Source organism: Cherax quadricarinatus, chromosome 35 (genome assembly GCF_038502225.1).
Source record: "Cherax quadricarinatus isolate ZL_2023a chromosome 35, ASM3850222v1, whole genome shotgun sequence".
Classification (NCBI taxonomy): domain Eukaryota; kingdom Metazoa; phylum Arthropoda; class Malacostraca; order Decapoda; family Parastacidae; genus Cherax; species Cherax quadricarinatus.
In genome coordinates this window covers 17459115-17479619 of record NC_091326.1, presented here as the reverse complement: position 1 = coordinate 17479619, position 20505 = coordinate 17459115, and the positions used below count along the sequence as shown (strand labels likewise).

Genomic DNA, 20505 nt, shown 5'->3' with positions numbered 1-20505 from the left:
TCTTTCACCAGCCTCTTGAAAGGTAGCCTTTCACCAGCCCCTTGAAAGGTAGCCTTTCACCAGCCCCTTGAAAGGTAGCCTTTCACCAGCCCTTTGAAAGGTAGCCTTTCACCAGCCTCTTGAAAGGTATCTTTCACCAGCCCCTTGAAAGGTATCTTTCACCAGCCTCTTGAAAGGTAGCCTTTCACCAGCCTCTTGAAAGGTATCTTTCACCAGCCCCTTGAAAGGTATCTTTCACCAGCCTCTTGAAAGGTAGCCTTTCACCAGCCCCTTGAAAGGTATCTTTCACCAGCCCCTTGAAAGGTATCTTTCACCAGCCCCTTGAAAGGTATCTTTCACCAGCCTCTTGAAAGGTAGCCTTTCACCAGCCCCTTGAAAGGTAGCCTTTCACCAGCCCCTTGAAAGGTAGCCTTTCACCAGCCCCTTGAAAGGTAGCCTTTCACCAGCCTCTTGAAAGGTAGCCTTTCACCAGCCCCTTGAAAGGTAGCCTTTCACCAGCCTCTTGAAAGGTAGCCTTTCACCAGCCTCTTGAAAGGTAGCCTTTCACCAGCCTCTTGAAAGGTAGCCTTTCACCAGCCTCTTGAAAGGTAGCCTTTCACCAGCCTCTTGAAAGGTAGCCTTTCACCAGCCTCTTGAAAGGTATCTTTCACCAGCCCCTTGAAAGGTATCTTTCACCAGCCTCTTGAAAGGTAGCCTTTCACCAGCCCCTTGAAAGGTATCTTTCACCAGCCTCTTGAAAGGTAGCCTTTCACCAGCCTCTTGAAAGGTATCTTTCACCAGCCCCTTGAAAGGTATCTTTCACCAGCCTCTTGAAAGGTAGCCTTTCACCAGCCCCTTGAAACATTAAAAGTGTCGGGAATGTATGGGGATTAGCAAATTTAGATACAGGTACACAAATACAATAATCATACCTACTAACATATGCAAATTACATAGGATAACAAAAAAAAAGTCAGCAACTTATTTCTAGACTGAGAAGACTTATTTCTACTGGGTTATTACATAGGGGTGCCCCCACGCCAGCCACTTTTACGAATCTACAATGGAATGGTCATCCAGGTCATGCACAAAGTATTCCCTTCAATGTATTAACCATGGTTTTCTGGTGATAAATAAGACTGTACACGCTAGTGTGTCTTCCTGACCTACAGTCTGGCATGGACTGTGCATCACAATATTAACTCTAACTTACAGTAAGTAACCTCTTGTAGATATAGCGATTTAAAGATGCCCCGTTGCCGTTGCGAGCACTTGAAAAGATAATGCCAGATGGGCAGACTCTCACCACCTTGGATAAAACTGCCGCACAACGTAAGGTGATAACTGCAGACGCTGGCATGGAGACTAGTACTACCGTACCTCCAGTTTAACAATGCTCTTCGCTTGATACGGTTTTTATTCAGCAGTTTATAATGAAAACCACTTCAATTATTTAACGATTTATTTATATAAGGACTAGTTTTAGTCATCTCTATTCACCGATTAATTGAACTATTGAGGATTCTTTGCATTTGTTCAGCCTAAGCCGAGTACTCGGGCATAATTCCGAATACAATGTTGTTACAGAGACAACAGAGACGAGACAGGCGCAGGGTTAATTAATGATGTGTCATTAACAAATTATTAGCCTGCTTAATAACCTTTGTCGTATATCAAAATAAACAATATATATCCCCTTCACACTATGTACTAGGATTATTTTAATATGTAACGTGCAACTTTTACCACCTGTAATAATTACGAGTGCTGTAAATGTAAAGGAAAACTTATTAACTTGATACAAGTATTATAAATTTTACATATTACCTATTATTAAAATACTTCACGATCTCTAAACTTACATATATTAATATATCGCTAAAGCGAATGAAATAAAACAAGCTTTACAATCACCTATCACAAAGCTAACAGAGGGAAAATTCTTAGGAATCCACCTTGATAATACTCAAATTTCATACACATATACAACAAATTTCTAAGAAAATTTCCAAGACTGTAGGCATACTATCGAAGATACGGTACTATGCTCCACAGTCAGCCCTCCTGGCCCTATATCACTCTCTTATTTACCCCTATCTCACCTATGGAATTTGTGCATGGGGCTCAACAACAATTAACCATCTCAGACCACTAATTACCTAACAAAAGGCTGCAGTTAGAATGATAACAAATTCTCACTACAGGCAGCACACTCCACCAATATTCAATACACTAAACCTACTCACCATACAAAACATCCATACTTATTACTGCACCTATTACACACATAGAACACTTAACTCTGATATTAACCCTCCCCTCAAACATCTCCTTGCCAACCTCAACAGAACACATGACCATAACACAAGGCACAGATCACTCTTTGATGTTCCTCGTGTCCATCTCACACTATGCAAAAACTCAATGCACATAAAAGGCCCTAAAATCTGGAATTCATTACCTGTAAATATAAAAGAAACACTACCTGTTTATAAATTCAAGTCTCTTCTCGAAGATCACTTACTCACCCAAAACCAAATAAATACTGAATAACTGAACCTTATAAATTGTATATCTTAAATGTTTCTCACAATTATATCACATAAATGTTAAACCTAAAACCCAATCTAACTACCTAACAGAATACTCCATACGAATGAATGTACAACAATGCATGCAACCATATGACCTGTCTTTGTAATACTCACTTGTGCTTTATAGTAATCTGTTTACATTAATGTTTTATCACTGATTTCATCATTGCTTAGTTAATCTTAAGTTAATTTTAAGCCAGCCCGTAATGCTATGCATAGTATAAGTGGCTTTGGCATGCTGCTCTTATCTGTATTTTTTGTACCTCTGTATGTGTGCTCAAATTGTTAATAAATAAATAAATAAATAAATCCACTGATGATGAATATAACGGATGGACATCTTAATTGTAAAGGTGGCGCTAGTAACGCTCGTATATGTAAATATATAGTAGTCTTCAGCATTATACACCAAACTCTGGTTTCCCTTCAAAACGAATAAATCTTTCGCCTTTTACATTATAAACCACTGTTCATCTGAATCAAATTGTGATCATGTTACATTTCGGCTTTGACCCCGAATAATGGGATTAAAAAAAAAATCCTATTCCTACACAAACGTAATTAATTTTGTGTATAACAGAGGTGACTCCGTTACTACACATGACAGAAGTAGTACATCCAGCAGGTATATTCCCCATACGAGACCGAGATGTGAAAATTTGTGTGGACTGCCTCCAAGTGAGTCGCCTACCCTGGCAAACTCTGTTGACACCGAGCTCTGAGGTGGGTACCTCAGCCTCACAAGTGACTTATAGGACAGATTTTCACAAATGATTGATGTTGCAAGAAACTCGCCTGCATGCACGTATAAGGGACTAACTTACTTGGTGTATGTAACTATGGTACCTGTTAAGGTGATAGGTGTTAAAGAAAGCACTAACCCAGAAGTGCCATCCTCCGGAGAGGCATTGGATTCGCCTGACCTTCCTCATATTATAACAAATTTCCAGAAAAAAATTGAGCATCTTGAACAGATCCTGACAAGTTTAATAAATATATGTAATCAGGATGATGCTCTTGAGCATGGTGATGTCAAAAGTGCAGCAATCCCCGTTCAGTTTCCAGCAATTTGTGAGAAAGAAGCCCATGACTCTTGCCTTCAAAACTTGCCTTTTAACTGGCTGTCAAGATGCCGAAAAATGCTTAAAAATAAAGGTCCTGAAGATAAAGACGTACAAACTATGCTATTTGCTCTTAAGTGTCTGCACACTGTAGTCAAAGCATAATAGTTTTACCATCTTATGAGCAAGAGATTGTAATAACTCACTACAATGGATACATTACAAATCTTTTCATGGAACATTGCTTCCATCAGGAAGCGGTTGCCTGACTTACATCATATTAGTGCAACCAAGAATATTGATGTCATCTGTTTGCAGGAATGTAGATTGAAAGATGGAGCACCTCCACCAAACTTGCCTGGATATGCAGCTTATAACCTAAGGTCAACCAACTGTTGTGTGATGTCTGTCAGAAAGAACTTGCCACATTCACTCCTTTCCTTGCAGAGTCGAGTTAACATGTAGTATCATGGTGTCAAAGTACATGCAGGCGATTTTTCCATAAACATTTTTAATCTCTATGCCCCAGCGAACCAGCTTCGACCTGATGCTTTACCAGATCGCATCAATAGTGAACCTACCATCATTCTTGGAGATTTTAATGCCAGACATAAGAATATTGGTGGGTCTATAACAAACACCAATGGAACTAAACTAGTGAAATTGCTAAGTGAGCATGATAATGTTCGAATTGTGGGCACTACTGAGCCTACTCACATATATGGTGGTATACTAGATCTGTGTCTTGGATTTAATACATCATATACGATGCATGACTCTGTCATAGTTGATGATCTTCTATCTGATCACTTCCCAAGACTAACAGCTGTCAATCTTGATCACATCTCCAGCAATCAAGGAGCTAAATACAGAAGGAGGAAACTTATTCTCAAACCAGAACACAGAGACAACTTTATTAACCACTTGGATCAATGGTATAAGAATTACGAGCCCATTGGCACACAAAAATTTAATGATGATTTAATTACCACTATTGAGAGTGTTCTCACAGATCAAATGGGCAGGAATAGGAAACAAAGACCCTCCACTATAAATAACAATAAAAACCAATGTAAATACTATAATGATCCACAGCTACGCAATCTAACACATGCAGCTAGGAGGATTGGTAAAGCATACCGTGAATGTAGAACCCCAGACCTGATCAGAACGTTCCAAGCTGCACTAACAAATGCAAGGAATAGAAAGGAAGAACTTAGGCAACAGGAATGGGAACAGTTTGTTAGTGGATTAAATAGGTCCACCCCTTTGAGTTTGGCTTGGAAAGATGTAAATAAAATAGCCAGGAAAAAGACTGGCAATGTTGCTCATCCCTTTCCTCTTGAAAAAGCAAATGACCTCATAAATGACTGGTCCAAAACATCCAGGCATGAAAACCTTCCATCTCATATTAGAAAAAATTTAGAGAGTACTTCTGAAGAAATGTTGAAACTGATTAATTTTATGAGCCAAAATATTGATGAGAGTGATTGCCTCTCTACCGAGTATGAATTATATAATGCATTAACCAAAGGTCGATCAACTGCTCCTGGAGAGGATGGTATAACCTATGATATTCTCAGAACTCTAAGGCAAGTGCCTGATAACCCTTTGTTGGCACTGTATAATCTGTTACATTGAGGGCGTTCTTCCTACTTCCTGGACCAATAGTCTCATTGTGCCTATCCCTAAGCCCCAACAGCCTGATACATTTAGGCCGATCTCCTTAACTAGTTGTCTTTGTAAAACTTTTGAAAGAATGCTTAACAGACTGTACTACAGAATCAGACACCAACTTTCCCCCTACCTATATGGGTTCATGAAAGGTAAAAGTGTGCAGAACTGTATTTCCACCTTTCTCACTGCACACACCTCTACTAGTTTTACCACCTTTCTTGATCTAAAATCTGCATTTGATATTGCGAACAGAACCGTTATACTACATGAACTAGCCAAAATGAATATTGGTGGTAGCTTACTCTGCTGGATAATAGGATACCTGTCAAATAGAGTATCCTCTGTTCTTTACCAAGGCTTCAGAAGTGATTCTAAAGAAATGTCTTTAGGTACACCGCAGGGAGGAGTTCTTAGTCCCATGCTATTTAATATTCTGATTAATGCTCTCCTAAATGCTCTACCTGCCTCACCTAAACATATAGCTATAAGCTAGAAACAGAAACAGAAATACAAATAGCTAGAGCTTCATTTAAGGTTATTAATATAATATTCAAGAGGTTGCTAGTAGAATTGCAGTAAATCAACCATTCAAATCATTATGAAGCTGTGTGTAGTCTGTGGTCAGTCAAACAAACGGGCTTCCACATGGATAAATTGTCATTTTTGTGGAAATTGGTGTCACGCCCCTTGTGCAGATATCCCAGAACTAGCTACAAGCAGTATTAAAACAGAGAAGTGTTTCTGGGTATGCCCAAATGAGGAAAATCTGTGGACTAAAATCACAAGGGTATTAAAAGAGGACAACATCAAAGCTGCTTTCATAGAAAACCTGGAAGCTTTCTACAACAGATGGGAACATAAAAAGTCTGGGCTGAATGGTACTGCCCTTGATACTGGCCATGTAGTCACAAACTGTAAGGCTGGAGGTGATGTCCTGGGAGACAGTAATAGTAAAGCTGGAGGTGCTGTCCTGGGAGACAGTAATGGTGAAGCTGGAGGTGCTGTCCTGGGAGACAGAAATGGTGAAGCTGGAGATACTGTCCTGGGAGACAGTAATGGTGAAGCTGGAGATTTTGTCCAGGTAGTCGGGAATTATACGCAGGAAGGAATACATATAAATGACCTCATAGGGGACAGGAGCCATAGTAGGGAAACAAGTGTAGTCAAAGATAAGATAAAACCAATATTGCAAACTAGAAATACCGCAGGAAATAGCAAACAAGAGGACTCCAATAGCAATAGTGAGGATAAATTACCAAAAACAACTGGTGGGAGCTCCATTGTTGGTGCTAGGGAGGATAGAAGTAAGACAGGGAAACATGCACCAACAGGGAATACAGTCACAGAAACCAAAGGCAAGCGGAAACCAAGCCTGTGCACATACTATGCACTTGGTATCTGCTGGCATGGGAAATCTGGAAAAACAGATGGGACGTGCAACTATGACCACCCTAGAAAATGCCATGCCCATATGACAACAGGAAAATGCAAACTCCCTTCCTGTAAGCTTTTTCACCCTGAAATGTGTACCTCTTCAGTACAGGAAAGACTGTGCTATAACTTAAATTGCCAGGCATACCATCTAAAGGGGACAAAAAGATACAAAACATCCAGGCCATGGGAAAACCTGGGTAGCCACAGCCACTCAAGAGGGAGAGGTTTTTTAGTGCCAGGAAGAAAAAAAAACTGGCAGGAAATGGCAGAAATCGTACAACAAATCCAGTCATTCCTGGAGTGGAACCACAGTCGATGGCCTCCACTCCAAACCAACAGATACAGATACTAATGCCGGAAAAAAAATCCCCCCCCAGTACCAACAATACCACCAGTCCGATAACATTCTTCTTTGCAAATATACAGGGTCTAAAGCCAGCAACAAACAACAAAATACCTTTCATCCGTGGACTGCTTGCAGAGGCAAAGGCAATGTTCGCGGCTTTCACTGAGACCCACATAAAGGATCACTTGGACAATGAAATATGGATCCCAGGATACAACCTATACAGATGTGACAGAGTGAACAGGCAAAAGGGGGGGGTTGGCCTGTACATTGCAGTCACTTGTTTGCACAGAACTGCTTAATGCCTCAAATGACGTAGTGGAAGTTTTAGCAGTAAAGGTCGAGAACCAAAACCTAGTCATTGTGGTAGTCTACAAGCCTCCGGATGCAACATCCCAGCAATTCCAGGAACAGCTGTTAAAAATTGACCACTGTCTGGAAAATCTTCCAGCTCCTGCACCCAACATCTTGCTCCTGGGGGATTTCAACTTAAGACACCTAAAATGGAGGAATATAGCAAATAATATTGTTGCAGTAATAACACCAGGAGGCAGCTCTGATGAAAACTCACACTCACACGAGCTTTTAAATCTCTGCACAAAATTCAATTTAAACCAGCAAATAATAGAGCCTACTAGACTGGAGAATACACTAGACCTCATATTCACTAACAATGATGATCTGATAAGAAATGTCACCATATCAAAAACAATATACTCAGATCACAACATAATTGAGGTTCAGACATGTATGCGAGGAGCCCCAGACCGACAAAATGAGACTAGTCACGAGGGAGCATTCACCAAATTCAACTTCAATAACAAAAACATAAAGTGGGACCAAGTAAACCAAGTCCTAACCGATATAAGCTGGGAAGATATACTAAGCAACACAGACCCAAACTTATGCCTAGAACAGATTAACTCGGTGGCACTCCATGTATGCACAAGGCTTATTCCTCTAAGAAAAAGGAGGAGTAGATGTAAAATAGAAAGAGACAGGCGCTCCCTTTACAGGCGACGGAAAAGAATAACAGAGCGGCTAAAAGAGGTCAATATATCTGAAATGCGCAGGGAGACACTGGTCAGAGAAATAGCAAGCATCGAACTTAAACTAAAAGAATCCTTTAGGAGTCAGGAATCGCAGGAAGAACTAAAAGCTATAAATGAAATCGAAAGAAACCCAAAGTATTTCTTCTCCTATGCCAAATCAAAATCGAGAACAACGCCCAGTATTGGGCCCCTACTTAAACAAGATGGGTCCTACACAGATGACAGCAAGGAAATGAGTGAGCTACTCAAGTCCCAATATGACTCAGTTTTTAGCAAGCCGCTAACCAGACTGAGAGTCGAAGATCAAAATGAATTTTTTATGAGAGAGCCACAAAATTTGATTAACACAAGCCTATCCGATGTTATCCTGACGCCAAATGACTTCGAACAGGCGATAAATGACATGCCCATGCACTCTGCCCCAGGGCCAGACTCATGGAACTCTGTGTTCATCAAGAACTGCAAGAAGCCCCTATCACGAGCCTTTTCCATCCTATGGAGAGGGAGCATGGACACGGGGGTCGTCCCTCAGTTACTAAAAACAACAGACATAGCCCCACTCCACAAAGGGGGCAGTAAAGCAACAGCAAAGAACTACAGACCAATAGCACTAACATCCCATATCATAAAAATCTTTGAAAGGGTCCTAAGAAGCAAGATCACCACCCATCTAGAAACCCATCAGTTACACAACCCAGGGCAACATGGGTTTAGAACAGGTCGCTCCTGTCTGTCTCAACTACTGGATCACTACGACAAGGTCCTAAATGCACTAGAAGACAAAAAGAATGCAGATGTAATATATACAGACTTTGCAAAAGCCTTCAACAAGTGTGACCATGGCGTAATAGCGCACAAAATGCGCGCTAAAGGAATAACAGGAAAAGTCGGTCGATGGATCTATAATTTCCTCACTAACAGAACACAGAGAGTAGTCGTCAACAGAGTAAAGTCCGAGGCAGCTACGGTGAAAAGCTCTGTTCCACAAGGCACAGTACTAGCTCCCATCTTGTTCCTCATCCTCATATCCGACATAGACAAGGATGTCAGCCACAGCACCGTGTCTTCCTTTGCAGATGACACCCGAATCTGCATGACAGTGTCTTCCATTGCAGACACTGCAAGGCTCCAGGCGGACATCAACCAAATCTTTCAGTGGGCTGCAGAAAACAATATGAAGTTCAACGATGAGAAATTTCAATTACTCAGATATGGTAAACATGAGGAAATTAAATCTTCATCAGAGTACAAAACAAATTCTGGCCACGAAATAGAGCGAAACACCAACGTCAAAGACCTGGGAGTGATTATGTCAGAGGATCTCACCTTCAAGGACCATAACATTGTATCAATCGCATCTGCTAGAAAAATGACAGGATGGATAATGAGAACCTTCAAAACTAGGGAGGCCAAGCCCATGATGACACTCTTCAGGTCACTTGTTCTATCTAGGCTGGAATATTGCTGCACTCTAACAGCACCTTTCAAGGCAGGTGAAATTGCCGACCTAGAAAATGTACAGAGAACTTTCACGGCGCGCATAACGGAGATAAAACACCTCAATTACTGGGAGCGCTTGAGGTTCCTAAACCTGTATTCCCTGGAACGCAGGCGGGAGAGATACATGATTATATACACCTGGAAAATCCTAGAGGGACTAGTACCGAACTTGCACACGAAAATCACTCACTACGAAAGCAAAAGACTTGGCAGACGATGCACCATCCCCCCAATGAAAAGCAGGGGTGTCACTAGCACGTTAAGAGACCATACAATAAGTGTCAGGGGCCCGAGACTGTTCAACTGCCTCCCAGCACACATAAGGGGGATTACCAACAGACCCCTGGCAGTCTTCAAGCTGGCACTGGACAAGCACCTAAAGTCAGTTCCTGATCAGCCGGGCTGTGGCTCGTACGTTGGTTTGCGTGCAGCCAGCAGCAACAGCCTGGTTGATCAGGCGCTGATCCACCAGGAGGCCTGGTCACAGACCGGGCCGCGGGGGCGTTGACCCCCGAAACTCTCTCCAGGTAAACTCCAGGTATGCTGATGATATCATGATCCATACAACAGGGCATAAGAAGATGAATACCATTCTTAATGAAGTTAAAGCAATTTGTAATCGATTAGGCCTCATAATATCTTCCTCTAAAACAAAGATATTAACAAGCAAACGACATCCCCCACCCATCTATTTGCAGGGTGAAATCATTAGCTACGTTAAAACTTACAGATATCTTGGAGTAGATGTACCCTTTAACAAATCCACTATACCACAACTAAACAAGAAATGCAAAGCTAGGCTAAATGCTCTCAAAGCTGTTGCTGGCTACAATCCCAACTATGGTGCTAATGTGAGAATCGTGAGAATGATGTACATAGCCTATGTTAGGTCCTTAATTGATTATGCTGCCCCCATGTTGATATTAGCTAGAGAAAGTTCTCTCCGACCCTTGGAGTTAATGCAAAATGAAGCTCTCAGGATTATTCTTGGCTGTCCCAGATCTACAAAAGTTCTTAACATGAGGAAGGAGCTTGGTATTTCTAGTATCAGTGATAGGATTGTTGAAATTAACACTGTACTCGGTATTAGAATGTTGAGAAACGAACCAGACACTGTCACAGTGAATCTTACCAAGTGTCTAGAGGTAAATACACACAGATCTAAATGGATTGTGAAAACGTGCAATTGCATTAAGTTTTATAACCTGCATGAACTGTATCACTGTAGGCAACAAGAGCATTTCACCCCTCCATGGAAGATGTGTTCATTTAATATCACATACCTACAAGTCCCTCCCAAGAAGCTTATTGCTAGTAATCCCTTCCTTAAATCTCTTGTTAGAGCAACTGCTCAAGAAGAAATTTCTCACCTAGCTGGTACTAATAAGTTATCACAAGTTATATACTCTGATGGATCTAAACAGGAGTCTTCTGGCAGGGCTGCATCTGCTCTTGTTGCCACCTCCCTAGTTAAGAACGATAATAAATTTGTTGAGTTAGGCATAAGAATTAACAATTGGGCGTCTACACTGCAAACTGAATTGTTTGCAATCCTAATGGCGCTAAAGCTAACCTATGACACTGAGCTTGACTATCATCATTACTGATTCTATGTCATCATTGAAGGCTCTTGACTCATATAATGACTCCAACAACATGCTCATTGGAGAAACCAGGTATAGATACTCAAAAATTAGGGACAAAGGAATTAATGTACAATTGCTATGAATCCCATCACACATTGGATTACTCCTTCATGATAAAGTTGATATGTTAGCCAAGAAGAGTACCCAGAAGGAGAATGTAGAATATAACTTTGGTATAACTGTGTCTAGCATTAGGAATAATATTAGGAGAGAAGCAAATAATGAAAATGATTGTTATAGGAATGCAGTTAGAAGCCTGAGTAGATCTATAACCCACTATGATAACATGAACGTAGATAAGTATGTTTATGGATCAACGTGCAATGTGAACAGACTGACTGATGTTGTCGTGGCCAGGCTTAGGCTTGGTTACAAGTACTTCTGGCAGTTTGGGAGACACACAGATGATGATCAAACTAAATGTAAATTATGTGATCAGGCATATGGTCACTCTCTTGAACACTATGTGCTTAATTGTCCACTTATTGAGGAATAGAGACAGACAGTATAATAACCTATGTGACATGTCAAGATATCTTATTAATGAAAATAAGATACCAGATATACTAAGCAAATTTCCTAAATTTGCTTGCAACAGATAAGTGAACTATAGATATGTAGATACAAATCCATATGTATTCCTGTTAACCCTTTGGGGCCTAGTTCCTAGGCCTTTTGTGTATCCATATGCTCTCGCGCTACCGTCCACAGGATGGATATGGGGTGCACAATAAACTAGCCACTTCGGTGGCAAAATCTAATCTTTTATCTCCTCAGTGTTGCCAAACATGTCTTCTAATTGGTCTTTGGCATGTTGGTAATTAGTGTCAGTAATCTGGTAGTGCCGGACCAGGTCTAAGGCTTTACCCTTGAGCTGCGACCGCAAATACTGCAACTTGACGGCATCTGACAAATCGTTCCTGTCATCTATCTGGGCTTTAAACTGATCCCAGAAAGAAATGTTCTCAGTTAGGGTTCCGTCAAATGTCGGTAAATTCAACTGGGGCAACCTGGGCAACATATTGACAGGTGTGTGGCTGTTTGGGGTACCTGCGGTGTTCGACACCACCCTTGGAATACTAGCCTTTAATGTACTTAACTTATCTTTGTACATATTCATCTCCTGATGACAATCTACATCATCCTTAGTGAATTCGTCCAGAGCCTGCTGAAGACTAACCTGGGATTCATTATCCTCAATAGCCTGTAGCTCATATGCTGAGAATGCTTGTTCATAGGCTTCCCATTTTTCCCCCAAACTCTTCAAGCAGTCTTGCAAATCATCGCAAGTAGCCTTGCACCTGTTACGCGTTCTGTTCAGATGCCCTTTGTATGCCGCTACTGATCGTTTTAATTTTGTTAACACTGAACCAGACTCTCCTGAACTCCCATCTGCCATTGTCGAAGTTTAATGAGGAGTGTGACACTAATTGTACTTTACCCAGTCCACCCCCACAGCACGTCACGGTGTTAGGTAAGAATGAACGAGTCTCAAGGCTTCTCAACAAGCTTAACAATTCCCTTTGTTATATTGACTCTACTCTGACTTAAAATGTACACTGTTAGCTCTCAAATCCCAATCAAAATGTGTATCGATGTGAAAGCTTAACCTAGCACTTTCCTGTACAATGCCAGCAAATAATTACAGGACTTAACCTAGTCTCAGGTACAATTCACAAATCCCACATTAACATGAATCAAAGACAATGAAAATCACACAATAAAAGGTGCAGTATACAAATTAAAATCACTTGGTTAACACAAATAAATTCAACAAATCAACTTGTGAAACAGTAAATGAATAATGTATGTAAACAGCTTGGCCTAACTGCCCAGTTTACTCTGTCTAGCGTGGATGGTTGGATAAGGTAAATCCTAACCTAGCTAGTGTGCTATAGCTTAAACCTGGCTTTAGAAATCCCTGTAAATAATAACAAGGTTAAATCTGTCCTAGCTACTATAACTGTTGTAAATATTGCACAAGCCTAGCCTAACTGTGGCTACCTTGCAAATCCACTGTAAGTAATCAACACACAAGTCTCCTACTCTGGATTACTTGTAATCACTGTAAATAATTAAATTCACAAGCTTCTCTAGCCTACCTGGCCTGCCTGTAAATTACTGCAAATAACAACTTCTGTGTATAGTCAGCTTGGCCTAGCCTCTGTGTAACTCTGGGCCTAGGAGTGCTAACTTCACCTAACTCTGTTAAACTGGTTCCTAACTGTGGCCTAGCTATGATAGCTTAACCTAGCTATTCCACATCACGGTTTTCGAAGGACCACTTTTTTGAAAATTTGTGTGGACTGCCTCCAAGTGAGTCGCCTACCCTGGCAAACTCTGTTGACACCGAGCTCTGAGGTGGGTACCTCAGCCTCACAAGTGGCTTACAGGACAGATTTTCACAAATGATTGATGTTGCAAGAAACTCGCCTGCATGCACGTATAAGGGACTAACTTACTTGGTGTTGCAGCATATATTCTGATCTTCAACTTCCCTAAGCTTAGCCTTAGCCCCTCTGGACTTTCCCTCAGAAACCACGTGCAACCGGGAGCCTTAATTCCTGCAATATTCAATCTTTATTAGTGTCCTGCCTGCACCTCAGAAATTCCTATATCCAAGAGGGTATGTATCCCCTAGTATAACTATGCAGACACGGACACTAGCGTCCAGACTGCCTTGAGACACTGGTACTTACTGGGCATGCACTGCCTGTTGCACACCGGGCCCACAGATCAAACTCACTCACAATCTCCCCAGACACTGGCCAGAAATCTACGAGATAAAGTGGAGGTCTTGTCTTACTGTATGGGCCTGACGGAGGTCATCTACGGTACATCGAGGTGCCTCTACCAGATTTCCCCAGGTCTCAAATGTGAAGACACGTGGGGGGCGCCGTCTGCTGATCACGGCACGTCTTGTCCAGTTGGTGTCTGTCTTAAGAAGAACGAGCTGGTCTCTCTTCCAGACCCTCGTCTCTTCGTTCAAACTAGGGCTGCCAGTTCTCCCTAGCTAGCTTATCCTAGTGTTTGCCTACATTATCGGCCTATTACTACTTATGTTAAGGTCTTAGGTCTACATTATTATTATCTACAGTTGCCTTAGTAAACATAATATTAATATACTAACAGTAAAACTACCTACTCCTTCCCTGAAGAGTAAATCTATAAATTAAATAAATGCCTACCATCCACGCCACCCCTCGGGGAGAGAAATGTGTTTATGATTGGGGAGAACGCCTTTTGTTTGGGCGAGTTTAAGGGCCACCCAGCTCAGCCGCTCCATTACGGCCATGTTGGATCGGTCCTGTGGAACTTTAGGGACCAAATAAATTTCCACACGAGACGACCATTTCTCACTGCTCATCCCTTCTCCATTCATTCATTTATTCATTCACTCTCACTCGTCGTCAAGCAAGACATGCAAGCTTCCACGTGTCTTACAATCTTCCTACAATAATAAATTGAATTAATAATAATATAAAACTAATAATTATATAATGTGACAAATGGGTATTATTATAATCATGGGGAGCGCTAAACCCATAGGATTATACAGCGCAAGTGGGGGGGGGGATGAGAGGCATTCAGGCTCAATGCAGCACAGATCCAATTCCCTAGATCAAGAGCCCCTCATCAGCGTCAAGGAACTTCCCTTGAGGGGTGCCGAATAGGTAAGACTTGTGATTTTTGTCCCGAATGTTTTTTTCATTTTTCCATCAACGTATATGACATTTTATTCCAGTATTACAAGGATATTTATGCACGATAAGATTTTGTTTGTTTGGATTTTTAACCCAGGAGGGCTAGCCACCCAGGATAGCCCAAGGACTGTGTCTTATTTCCATTGGGGTTCTTAAATCTTGTCCCCCAGGGTGCAACACACACCAGTCGACCAACACCCAAGGACCTACTTGCTTGCTTGCTAGATGAACAGGACAGCAAGTGTAAGGAAATGCGCCCAATGCTTCCACCCTTGCTGGGGATCGAACCATGGACGCTCAAGTTTGTGAAGCAAGAGCGTTGCATACCAGGCCACGGGAAACGGGATAAAGCTCTTGATCCAAACGAGCTATCCCCCTTCTCAGATCGAATCTGACCGCCTCCTATTTCCCAAGGAGCCTCTGACCCCGATGGGTTTAGAGCTCTCCCCATGAACCAGGAACGAAAAAAAATTAGTACTGCACCTGTCGTATTTATATATCTTTTTCGGTGATTTTTGGAGAGAAGTTAAATACTATCTCATCAAACAATAAGATACGGTGTTTATTAAACTTAATTCATAATTTGCTTAGGATATAAAGTTTTTCTTGCAGAAGAGTTGTTCAACTGATAACGTGGTTACATTACTGTACATCTAAAAAAATGTCAAACAGAAACAACGTTTTTGTGAGTTTCAATACCATTATCAAGTTGCATAATTGGTAATAATAATATAATAAAACTAAGCGCTAAACCCGAAAAATGCATAATTGGTAGCGGCCTGTTAACACACAGGGACCGAGGTCTGATGCTCGGACAAGTGGCAATGTTGGACATACTTCCTTAAACCTGCCGGGGAATTTAACATCGTACAGCAATTGGGTATCTTTATTTGAAGACATTTCGCCAACCAGTAGCTTCACCATCACAGAGATTATTTGAATATGTTGAAATGAGACAGTAGAAGACCAGGTAATCAGTCCCTCAACATGGAAGGAAAATTTCAGTATTTTTTTTTTTTATGAATCTGAAGGCTTCCCCAGGATGCTAGTCGCATCCTGGGGAAGAATATTAAAGTAAAAGAATGGAAATAAGACATTATTTTACTGGATTATCTTAGGTTACTAATCTTCTGGGTTAATAATCCTAACAAATCCTAGCAAAACTCTTTATTTTCTGTGCACGCAATTTTGAGGATCAATTTTTTATATACTTGCTGGAGGACCTGCCATCTCATCTTACGGTCATCATATGACCGTAACATGTGATGGGTCATCATATGACCGTAACATGTGATGGGTCATCATATGACCGTAACATGTGATGGGTCATCATATGACCGTAACATGTGATGGGTCATCATATGACCGTAACATGTGATGGGTCATCATATGACCGTAACATGTGATGGGTCATCATATGACTAAGACAGCGTCAGGGAAAATGTTCATATGGGGAGATATGGTGATGTCAACAATGTAGACACACGTATGAACGATTTAAAACATTTGGAGAAACATTTCGTCTTGAACTGTACATATTTTTCACCTGATAAGATTCACCATCTCTTCAGAGCGTTTCTAACATATTCGACTATAGCGGCAATATTGTACGTAAATTTAACATTTTCTTGGATGATTAAGATCATGGTGGTTTAAATGTCGCTTTTTTTTTTTGTAAACATGAAAGTATTATTATCCCCCATCATACTTCTTATATTCAAAGGGGAGCGCTAAACTTGTAGGGATCGTACAGTTTACGGGGGAATGGGAGGTAATCTTATTCGATCCAAGAGGAAGGCAGGTCCAATTCCGTGGATCAAACACACTTCACCGACGGGAACAGACCTCCCTTGAGGGAGAGAAGGAACCCATCAAAATTCAAATTCAAATTCAAAGTTTATTCTCTATAAGGATTACAATGTTGAATTTACACAATTTGGTTATTGTGTGGTTTACATGTAGTTAAATAATGATTACAGAGTGTACCACTAGAACGCTAGGCATTTCGGGCAGACTTAGTTTAATTCTTTATTTTAAAATATTACAAATTATGAGGTAAGTTGGTATTATGGCTAAGTGACTAAATACTAGTGTGTGAGTTTAGCAATGTGAATGCTTTTGTTTTGGCACAGTACATAGTTTCAGTATTGGAGTATCATAGGATTCATTATTTTAAGATTGAGATTAATATTTCTGTTTATGGTCAAATGGGTGAGTGAGTGTAAGTGTGAACCACCAGGTGGTATTCGTGTAGTTAGTTGATGGGGTGTATCAGGGAGATAAGATGTTTTCTAATGGTAGTTTTGAAGGTGATGAATGTGTCTGCAGTTCTAGAGTTCTCAGGTAGGGTGTTCCAGATTTTAGGGCCTTTAACATACATTGAATTTTTGTAAAGGTTTAGTCGGACACGGGGAATGTCGTAGAGATGTTTGTGTCTGGTGTTATGCCTGTGGGTTCTGTCACAACTATCAGGAAAGCGTTTTAGGTCAAGGTTGATATTGGAGTTTAAGGTCCTGTAGATGTAGATTGCACAGTAGTAAATGTGGATGTACTGAACAGGGAGTAAGTTTAGATCTATGAAGAGTGGGGGGGGGGGTGTTGCCAGGGATGGGATTTAGTGATTATTCTTACTGCAGCTTTTTGTTGGGTTATTATTGGCTTTAGGTGTGTTGCTGCAGTTGATCCCCAAGCACAAATAGCATCGGTGAGGTATGGATAAATAATTGAGTGGTATAGTGTGAGAAGGGCATTTTGCGGCACGTAGTATCGTATCTTGGAGAGGATCCCAACCGTTTTGGATACTTTTTTGGTTATGTGTTGGATATGGGTGCTGAAATTCAGGTTGTTGTCAAGGTATAGGCCTAGGAATTTGCCCTCATTATGTCTGGTAATTAGGGTGTTGTCGATCTTAATGTTAATTTTTGCATCTCCTGCTCTGCTACCAAACATAATATAGTAGGTTTTGTCAGTGTTAAGCGTAAGTTTATTGGCTGTCATCCAAGTCGATATTTTGATCAGCTCCTCGTTAACAATGGTGTTGAGGGTGGCAAGATTAGGGTGAGAGATGACATAAGTCGTGTCGTCAGCAAAGAGAATGGGTTTCAGGTGTTGGGATACGTATGGAAGATCATTGATGTATATGAGGAAGAGCAGGGGACCAAGGACACTTCCCTGCGGAACTCCAGTATCAAGTGGCCGTGTTGTTGATGCTGTGTCTTTAATGGTGACATACTGATACCTATTAGTAAGGTAAGATTTGAAATAAAGCGCATGGCCTCTTATACCGTAATGGTCAAGTTTGTGGAGTAGGATGTCGTGGTCTACTGCGTCAAAAGATTTTCTTAGGTCAATAAAAAATTCTTAGTGGATATTCCTTATTTTTCAATGATGTGTAAAGCAGATCTAGCATTTTTATGATTTCATCATTAGTGCTTTTATTTTTCCTGAATCCAAATTGGCAGGGGTTGAGTATGTTTTGTGCAGTTATAAATGAATATAGTCTCCTGTGCATGAGTTTCTCAAAGATTTTGGATAGCAATGGTAAGTTTGATATTGGCCTATAGTTGTTTAAGTCTGTAGGGTCACCACCTTTATGTATTGGTGTAACCCTTGCCATCTTGAGTAGTTTCGGGAAGGTGCTAGTTTCTAGTGACTTGTTAAAAAGTAATGAAATAGCATGCAAAAGGACATGGGCCGCTCGCTTGTACAGTAATTGTGGGACATGAGACAGATTCCCTGAGTTATTTTTAAGTGACTTTATAATCTCGGTGACTTCCGAGGGCTCATTTGGTGCAAGATAGAAGGAATTTGGGAAATTCCCATCTAGGTAGTCCCCGGCATGGGCATTGGTATGTGGGATTTTATTGGCGAGATTAGATCCTATGGTTGAGAAGAAGTCGTTTATCTTGTTTGCTGTGTCAGTGGGATGTAGTGGTGTTTCATTAGGTTTAGTTAGGACAATATTCTTGTTTTTTTTCAGTTTGTGGGTCCCTAAAATCTGAGAGTGTTTTCCAGATCTTTTTTATATCTCTAGTGTCTGTGAATCTACTGGAGTAGTATAGTTGTTTGGCTTTCTTTATTACTTTGGTGAGAACTGATGAATAGTGTTTAAGAATATCTTTGTGTATTAAGCCCTGTCTATATTGCTTTTCATATTGGTGTTTCTTGTCAATGGATTTCAGAATGGTGCTGGTTAGCCATGGGCAACCAAGCCGTTTGTTTGTGATCTGTTTCGTTTTTATAGGACAATGTTTGTTGTATAGTCTAAGTAATTTGTTAAGAAAAATGTCTGTTCAGTCATCAATACCATTGGCCTTGGAGAATTCTGTAGGCCAGTCAACAGTCTCTAGGTCAGCTGTGAACTTCCTTATTGAGGCCTCGTCATGGAGTCTAAATGAGACTGTTGTATTCAAGTGGTGGTTTACTAATGTTTGTCACGAGCCTTTTCCATCCTATGGAGAGGGAGCATGGACACGGGGGTCGTCCCACAGTTACTAAAAACAACAGACATAGCCCCACTCCACAAAGGGGGCAGTAAAGCAACAGCAAAGAACTACAGACCGATAGCACTAACATCCCATATCATAAAAAACTTTGAAAGGGTCCTAAGAAGCAAGATCACCACCCATCTAGAAACCCATCAGTTACACAACCCAGGGCAACATGGGTTTAGAACAGGTCGTTCCTGTCTGTCTCAACTATCGGATCACTACGACAAGGTCCTAAATGCACTAGAAGACAAAAAGAATGCAGATGTAATATATACAGACTTTGCAAAAGCCTTCGACAAGTGTGACCACGGCGTAATAGCGCACAAAATGCGTGCTAAAGGAATAACAGGAAAAGTCGGTCGATGGATCTATAATTTCCTCACTAACAGAACACAGAGAGTAGTCGTCAACAGAGTAAAGTCCAAGGCAGCTACGGTGAAAAGCTCTGTTCCACAAGGCACAGTACTCGCTCCCATCTTGTTCCTCATCCTCATATCCAACATAGACAAGGATGTCAGCCACAGCACCGTGTCTTCCTTTGCAGATGACACCCGAATCTGCATGACAGTGTCTTCCATTGCAGACACTGCAAGGCTCCAGGCGGACATCAACCAAATCTTTCAGTGGGCTGCAGAAAACAATATGAAGTTCAACGATGAGAAATTTCAATTACTCAGATATGGTAAACACGAGGAAATTAAATCTTCATCAGAGTACAAAACAAATTCTGGCCACAAAATAGAGCGAAACACCAGCGTCAAAGACCTGGGAGTGATCATGTCGGAGGATCTCACCTTCAAGGACCATAACATTGTATCAATCGCATCTGCTAGAAAAATGACAGGATGGATAATGAGAACCTTCAAAACTAGGGAGGCCAAGCCCATGATGACACTCTTCAGGTCACTTGTTCTATCTAGGCTGGAATATTGCTGCACACTAACAGCACCTTTCAAGGAAGGTGAAATTGCTGACCTAGAAAATGTACAAAGAACCTTCACGGCACGCATAACGGAGATAAA

At 41.1% G+C, this 20505-nt stretch overlaps 1 protein-coding gene across 3 annotated transcripts in view; it reads right to left on the bottom strand.

Moving 5' to 3' along the window:
- Nucleotides 1-20505, bottom strand: part of LOC128695031 (thimet oligopeptidase) — a gene marked incomplete at its 3' end in the record, with an annotated part of 205504 nt that overhangs the window by 148489 nt on the left and 36510 nt on the right. The window contains 1 exon segment of one of the 3 annotated variants that reach the window (XM_070091413.1): nucleotides 1193-1367. In XM_070091413.1, the coding sequence (XP_069947514.1) occupies nucleotides 1193-1339 (147 nt within the window). 3 annotated transcript variants of the gene reach the window in all.